A 7,930-nucleotide genomic window follows, 5' to 3' on the forward strand; every position below is an offset into this window, starting at 1 on the left:
TGGTGTGTTTCTAGGAGGCTCCATTCTTTTGCCACTAAAGGACATTCAAGTTTAGGATATAAATAAGAATCTACCTAGATCCTAGCTTAATAGCCTCACATACTGTGAATTAAGCTACACTTAACTTTCATCTGGGCCTTCCAATGATACATGAGACCTGGGGAAAGGCAGCCTGTCCTTGTCTAATGCCAACAAGGGGAGCAGTCACAGCCTGATGAGCCAGAATCTCAAGGCCCTAGGGCCTATTCAGGCCCCTGCCTAGGAGGCTCATCCTGGCTACCTGCCGGGAATTAGAGATTTACTCCAAATTTGTTAGAAATTGGAGCAGGGGCCTGGGCATGGTGGCTCACACCTGTAATCCCAGCACTTTGGGAGGCCGAGGCGGGTGGATCACCAGAGGTCAAGAGTTCAAGACCAACCTGACCAACATGGAGAAACCCTATCTCTACTAAAAATACAAAATTAGCCAGACGTGGTGGTGCATGCCTGTAATCCCAGCTACTCGGGAGGCTGTGCCAGGAGAATCCCTTGAACCTGGGAGGCGGAGGTTGTGGTGAGCTGAGATTGCACCATTGTGCTCCAACCTGGTCACCAAGAGCAAAACTCTGTCTCAAAAAAAAAAAAAAAAAAGGCCAGGGGGGTGGCGCGCGGTGGCTCACGCCTGTAATCCCAGCACTTTTGGGAGGCCGAGGCAGGCGGATCACGAGGTCAGGAGATCAAGACCACGGAGAAACCCGTCTCTACTAAAAATACAAAAAATTAGACGGGCGTGGTGGCGGGCACCTATAGTTCCAGCTACTTGGGAGGCTGAGGCAGGAGAATGGCATGAACCTGGGAGGCGGAGCTTGCAGTGAGCTGAGATCTGGCCACTGCACTCCAGCCTGGGTGACAGAGTGAGACTCCGTCTCAAAAGAAAAAAAAGGAACAAGAAATTGGAGCAGGGGCTGGGTGCAGTGGCTCACACCTGTAATCCCAGCACTTTGGGAGGCCAAGGCGGGGGTGGATCACCTGCAGTCAGGAGTTCGAGACCAGCCTGGCCAACATGGTGAAACCCCATCTCTACTAGAAATACAAAAAATTAGCCGGACGTGGGTGGTGGGCACCTGTAATCTCAGCTACTCAGGAGGCTGAGGCAGGAGAATTGCTTGAACCCGGGAGGTGGAAGTTGCGCTGAGCCCAGATCGTGCCATTAAACTCCAACCTGGGTGACAGAGTGAGATTCTGTCTAAAAAAAAAGAAAGAAATAGGAGCAGGATCCACTTCTAGATATACAGAGAATATAAAAATACATTCACTTTATTTTAGAAAAATGAAGACTCATAGAGTAAGCTTATCACAAACTGGCCTATTAGGAGTAACAGAATTCACAGGAAACCATTTCTGAAGTCCAGGTGCCTGCTGCCACCTCTCCAAGCAGGCCGGAGTCCAGTAGAGAATGCAATTCAGGAAGACGGCTCCTCAGACGGCAGGGAGGTTAGCGACGGAGGCCACTCATATGGAAATGTCCAGTGAACCAATGCCAGGGAAGAAGATCAAATTCTCTGGGGCTGACCACAACTGTGGGGGTGGATAAAGACAAACCACTGGCCTGTACTTCTCATTTTCTATTTGTTCATTTCACTGCTGGAAGGTGACCTCTTTTCCCCTAATCTTCTTTCAACCCAGAGAGTTTAAGACTTCTCCAGCTCAATCCTAATCCACCCCATTTCCCATGGTCTCTACTCCTGGGAGACCAGCCCTGGTGGCATCTCTTCCTCCTGTCCCTGGGCCAGAATCTGCTGGAGTCAGGGTCTGCCGGGTAGAGGCAAGTCCAGGTACTGACTGTAGTGGTTTGCTACTGAAGTCTTGCTTGCTGTCCTGATCTCTTTACCTAAAGAGACAGAATGAATAACTGCTTTAAAATGCCCTTCTTCCTCAAGTCCGTTTGTCACCCAGCAGAGTTCAAGCTCCTCAGTGTGGGAAGAAATGGGATCCCCCTTCCCCTGCCCAGGCTCCCCTCCTCTCTCCATTTTGCCATACAAAATTCAGGGCTGATGTGCATAAGAGCTTGGAATCCCAGATGATGGCAGGGTAGGGAGACAGGATGGCCAAGGGAGGACCAGACTGACCTGGTAGGTCCTGGGACTGCCACTTTCCTGGGGGGCTGCAGATTGCTGCGAGTGGCACCCATGACAGGAAGATTTGGTCGCTGGGAAACAGGAACTTCATGGGGTTAACAAAAGAAATGAGTTAGCAGCAAATTTAACTGACCTCGAAAAGAAATACTGGATGAAAGGAGTGAGTGTGGGATTAGTACTCTCCCCCGTGACCATGAGGTATTTGAAAACTAAGACTCAGACTCTGTCCAGCCCCATATCCTCTCTGTAACTCAGTCTCCCCATCTTCCAATCGAATTGCAATGAGGATGGCAAAAATGGTCACTGTTGCCAGCTCTGGGAGGGTGAGGACATGCTGGGCAAGGGCAGGAATTCTTCCTCCTGACCTCTTACCCTTGTGTCCACTTTCCCGCACTCTGTGTCCTGCAGCGCTTGGTCTTGGAAGCCCTTTTCGAGTTGACACAGAATCCGGAGGTAGGGCACCTCTGCCAGATGGCACACTCCGGCTGGTGAGTGGCATTCGGCTGGCAGGCCTGGGGATGGCTGAGGGAATGGGCAGTTGACTGGAAGATTTAGCAGCTGCTCCCTGTGGCCGGGGCAGGCGTTGAGAGTTGCTGGTAGAAGGCTGTGGGGCCAGGACTGATCTGACGGGGGTGGGTGGGCCTGGTGGAGAGGAGTGGAGAAATTTCAGAGTCAGTTCCACCATCTCCCCACTCCCACTCACCACAACTTGGCTGCTCAGCTGTCCTCACTGGCTGCTGCTCTCCCACTGGGCCCGGCTCTCCCCCGGACTGGGGGAGTCGATCGGGTAAGAGGAGAAGATGCTGGGCTTTTGGATGCAGGGAACAGATTGCAAGTGGGTGACTCCTGAAACACAAAGACAGAGATAAAAAAGACTAGAGTGGAAAAAATATCTGTTCTGTGGCTTAAGGAATTAAGAAATAGAGGTGGAGAGTTGTCTACATCCCAGTAAGGAAGGGTAGAAGTTAGCTGCTAATATCACCATAACCATCACTATTGCCCATACCATTTATTGAGTTTATTATAGACATTACAGAGCTTATACTCAGACACTGTGGTAAGAGTTTTGGTTCTCTTTTTTCATGGTTCTCATTTAATTCCAACGATTCTAGATGTAGAAATACTACCCCCGTTTTACCAATAAGGAAACCACTCCCTGCCTGCATCATGGCATGCACTAGTCTGGGGCACACCTCCAACTTAACCCTCTCAACTCACCCTCTTCATGTTGGAGGGCTTCTTTCCAGATGTTGTCCGGAGAGCCCTGACTGACCCCTTCCTATCACTGCTCCGGAGTCGAGGTGTCAGGCCGCTTGGGGAGGGGGTACTCCGAGCCAAAGAGTTCACAGTCGGCAGCAGGTCTCTGACAGGACTGTCCTTCAGCACAAAGGTCTCCCGCCGAGGACTGGGCTTCACTCGGTGAGGCCCCAGGCCCTCGCTTGCGCTCTCCCGCTCCTGCAGGGCACACTGCTCCAGCTGGGCGGCCAGCCGGTTGGCCTCATCGAGGATCTCCTCCAGTTTCTCTGGGCTGAGGGGGCCTAGGCTGAGCCTCACACCCTGGGGGGCAGGAGCCACGGCATTTGGGTCACTTCGGTGGGAGAGGCCCCGTCGAAGTGGTTTCTCTGGAGTCACCAACACTGTTATGTCTTCCTCCTCACGGCTGAGAAACAAACCAGGCGTCATGCCCATGCAAAAGAGAACAGGAGATTATGCAAGGGAGACTGCACACAAGCCCCACAACAGAGCCAGGGACATGACCCTAGGCCCTGATGCCCATGCCGGCTGTGAGATGTGGCCTCTGGGTGATGAGATACCTGGTTCTATGGGGCCTAATAGGCCTTTAGCATTTACAGACATCAGAAATGATGCCAGGATGGAGATGCAGCAAATCCACTTACCCTTTTTCTTAACACCCTGAAATCTAACTCCAGCTTCTCCCTTCTCTCCCCACTACCAGTAGTGTCATAGAGGCCTGAGTCAGCTAGCCGCCCAGCAGCCCCAAGTGCGCCAAACCTTGCTAAATTACCAACCCAAGCCCCAGAGGCCAGTAATTCAGCAGTAAGGGGTTAGAGACAGAGGTACTGTTAGAGGAAAATAAGTGGGATAAAGAGGTGGTACCTGTCAGATGGTGACAGCCCCCCAAAGTCCAAGGTCTCATCCACAATAAACCTTACATCTGAAGGGGAAAGAAGAATGAAGGCCAGTCACGGGTTCCTGATGCAGCTCTCCATCGCTGGGTCTCACTCCTCCCTCTTATTCTTCCCTCCCTCCTTTCCTTACCTTCCTCCAAATCCTCCATGTCCAGCCAGCAGGAGCGAGAGTCCAGTTAGATCTGAGTTGGAGAGAAACAATACCTTTGCTCAGTATCCTTTCTGCCCAAGTCTCGCAGCTAGATTCAGGGTGCAAGCCAGGGGCGGGGGTCATGCTGAAGGCAAAGCAAGCACCCAGGAGTGGTACCTCCCGCATAACTACTACTGCTACCTCCAGGAAAGATACGGAGGGCTCCCCCAACTGCCCAGATTGCCCTGGAGCCGCCCCGCATCCTGGCCTCTCCTCACTGGGAGCGGTCTGCCCGCCTCATCTTCCTCCCCGCCACTAGCCTCAGGGTTCTGCACTCCCCAAGCCATCTTTCCACTCCCCTGGCGTCACACGCAAAGCACACCTCCAGCCCACCCTGTTTCCACTTCCCGCGCCGCCTTATCTTCCACGCAACAGGCTTTCTCCCGCAACCTAGTCCCGGGAATCAGCTCCGAGGGGGCGGGGCTCCTTTCGAATCTCTCAGGCCCCACCCACTCAAGCCACACGCGCACTGTGATTGGTGAATCCTCAGGGGGCGGGGCAGCGGAGCTGCCGGCCGGAAGTCAGTCGATGGGGGCGGTGGGAGAACCGTTCCCAGAAGACTCCATCCCGGGCGGCCAACGCGGAGCGGAGGGTTGAGGCCGCGAGTGCGCGTGCTCGCGTGCCCGGAGATTCTCGTTCCCACAGGCAGATGGGAGCGGAGCGCGGCTGGCCGGGAGGGAAGGAACGAACACATGAGTATGGACCTCGCGTCCCACCCGGCTCCCGCTGCTGGGCCGCCGAGCCCCCAGTCTCCAGAACGGTTGTGCTGCCTAACGCGGCCGCTAACCGACGCTCTACGGGAGGAAATTCGTTTTCTTGGGCGCACTCAATATGCAGGCGCCGCATTGGCCAGGGGTCCTCAGTTGAGGGTTTTTTCCAAGTTAAGGAAACACCTAAACACTTACATTGTAGTTATATTGAGGTTCTTAAGAAGTACATCATCCATCGCCTCTTCAAGAACCTGAGGCAGCTGAGGTATAAAGAAAGCAACGTCCCAGCACTTTGGGAGGCCGAGACGGGCGGATCACGAGGTCAGGAGATCGAGACCATCCTGGCTAACGCGGTGAAACCCCGTCTCTACTAAAAAAATACAAAAAAAAAAAAACTAGCTGGGCGAGGTGGCGGGCGCCTGTAGTCCCAGCTAATCGGGAGGCTGAGGCAGGAGAAGGGCGTAAAACCCGGGAGGCGGAGCTTGTAGTGAGCTGAGATCCAGCCACTGCACTCCAGCCTGGGCAACAGAGCGAGACTCTGTCTCAAAAAAAAAAAAAAAAAAAAAAGAAAGCAACGGGCTTTTCACCCAGGCAGGCTGGGGTTCAAATTCAACCCAAGTTTGACCTCAAAACCCAAGTTTCAGTTTAGAGGGCTGCCTTGAGTATATTTGCCCTCTTTTCACCTCTCTTCGCTTACCTGTGAAAGGAAGATGGTGGTCCTCGCAGTTATGGTGTTAGGAGGATAATTATGAGGGCATTTTCTACTGTGTGCCCTTAGGGGACTTAGACGGGGTGTTTGTAAGTAGCCCTATCTGAACTAAAAGCAGTATTTGTAAAATGCTTAAGCCAACTTGTTAGGAGTGTTGTCTCTGTTGTTTCTAGATGTTGCCCAGGCCACCAGTGAACTTGTCAGAGGCTTCAGAGCAGAGCGACTCCATCTTGAACAGAGGCTGGGTAAAATAAGGCTGAGACCTGGGCTGTATTCCTCGGAGGTTAGGCATTCTCAGTCACAGGGTGAGATAGGAGGTTGGCACAAGATACAGGTCACAAAGACCCTGGTGATAAAACAGCATGCGGTAAAGAAACCAACCAAAACTTACTGAAACCAAGATGGCGGTGAAACTGACCTCTGGTGGTCCTGACTGCTCATTATATGCTCATTATAATGTATTAGCATGCTGAAAGGCGCTCCAGACAGCGCTACCACAGTTTACAAATGCCATGGCCACATCAGGAAATTACCCTATACAGTCTAAAAAGGGGAGGAATTCTTAGTTCCAGGGAATTGCCTACCCCTTTCCTAGAAAACTCATGAATAATTCATCCCTTGTTTAGCATATAATCAAGAAATAACCATAAAAATGGCCAACCAGCAGCCCTTGGGGCTGCTCTGCCTCTGGAGTAGACATTGTTTATATCTTTTCTTTCTTAATAAACTTGCTTTCACTTTATGGACTTGCCCTGAATTATTTCCTGTGCAAGGGCCAAGAACCCTCTCTTGGGGTCTGGATCCGGACCCCTTTCTGGTGACAACAGGAAGAGGTAGCAGGTCCGCACAAGATACAGGTCACAAAGATCCCTCTAATAAAACAGGGTGCAGTAAAGAAGCTGGCCAAAATCTGCCAGAAACCAAGATCGTAAAGAAAGTGACCACTGGTGTCCTCACTGCTTATTATATGCTAGTTATGATTCATTAGCATGCTAAAAGACACTCCTGCCAGCGCCATGACAGTTTACAAATGCTATGGCAACATCTATATGGTATAAAAGGAAGAGGAGCCTTCAGTTCAAGGAAATCATGCTCCTTTCCCAGAAAACCTGTGAATAATCCACCCCTTGTTTAGCATATAATCAAGAAATAACCATAAAAATAGCCTACCAGCAGCCCTTGGTGCTGCTCTATGGAGTAGCCATTCTTTCATTCCTTTACTTTCTTAATAAATTCACTTTCACTTTACTCTGCGGACCCACCCTGAATTCTTTCTTTCCAAAGATCAAAGAATCCTCACTTGGGGTCTGGATGGATCAGGACCCCTTTCCAGTAATAAACTGAGCTCCTACAAAGGTTCTGAATATTTAAAGTGAAAAAGCCCTAAGGGAATGGTTGAGAAGCTTTCTGGTAAACAGAACCTGAGCTTTAGTCCCCAGAGTTCATGCCCATTATTTTGGCCATTTATAGGCTTTCTTGTTTACTTCCTAGTTTTTGGCTGTGACATTGAGGTGGTGAGGTCTGCAGGAGTGAGATGTCACTGTAATAAATACCATCAGAGACCAAGGAGCTGGAAACCAAAAATAAAATCCTAGGCCCCCCAACCAACTGAATGGACCCCTTCTCTCCAACAAGGGCATTCCAGATTTAACCTGGAAAACTAGTTCAGGCCATAATGGAAAGTGGGGGGTGGACATGCCTCATTATACTCTCTGCCCTTTGGGATTCAGACACAGCTGACCAACATTAACATTAAAACAGAGACCTTGCTGGGCACAGTGGCTCACGCCTGTAATCCCAGCACTTTGGGAGGCTGAGGCGGGCGGATCATCTGAGGTTGGGAGTTTGAGACCAGCCTGACCAACATGGTGAAACACCATCTCTACTAAAAATACAAAAAAAAAATACAAAAAATTAGCTGGGATCATGCCACTACAGTCCAGCCTGGGCGTCAGAACAAGACGCTGTCTCAAAAACAACAACAAAAAAAAACACCACCACCACCACCACAAAGATCTGAAGGCTAAGGAAACAGACTTTTTTTTTTTTTTTTT

General features: G+C 50.8%; 1 protein-coding gene across 3 annotated transcripts; it reads right to left on the reverse strand.

Annotated features, from left to right (window-relative positions):
• Positions 1 to 1,269: 1,269 nt before the first annotated feature.
• Positions 1,270 to 5,426, reverse strand: PSRC1 (proline and serine rich coiled-coil 1). Of its 3 annotated transcripts, none has more exons than XM_017858785.1 (8): positions 4,780 to 5,426; positions 4,398 to 4,449; positions 4,236 to 4,293; positions 3,336 to 3,777; positions 2,849 to 2,963; positions 2,490 to 2,759; positions 2,109 to 2,202; positions 1,270 to 1,870 (listed from the first exon to the last, which is right to left on the reverse strand). In XM_017858785.1, the coding sequence occupies exons 2-8, from the start codon at positions 4,414 to 4,416 to the stop codon at positions 1,867 to 1,869; spliced, it is 1,002 nt and encodes a 333-aa protein (XP_017714274.1). In that variant the 5' UTR covers positions 4,417 to 4,449; positions 4,780 to 5,426; the 3' UTR covers positions 1,270 to 1,866. The 3 variants fall into 3 exon arrangements, with proteins under 3 accessions (XP_017714274.1, XP_017714273.1, XP_017714272.1); XM_017858784.1 differs by having other exon boundaries at positions 1,281 to 1,557; positions 4,791 to 5,426; XM_017858783.1 differs by having other exon boundaries at positions 1,281 to 1,557.
• Positions 5,427 to 7,930: the final 2,504 nt, after the last annotated feature.

Source organism: Rhinopithecus bieti, unplaced genomic scaffold (assembly GCF_001698545.2).
Source record: "Rhinopithecus bieti isolate Rb0 unplaced genomic scaffold, ASM169854v2 scaffold_48884, whole genome shotgun sequence".
In the NCBI taxonomy this organism is placed as follows: Eukaryota; Metazoa; Chordata; class Mammalia; order Primates; family Cercopithecidae; genus Rhinopithecus; species Rhinopithecus bieti.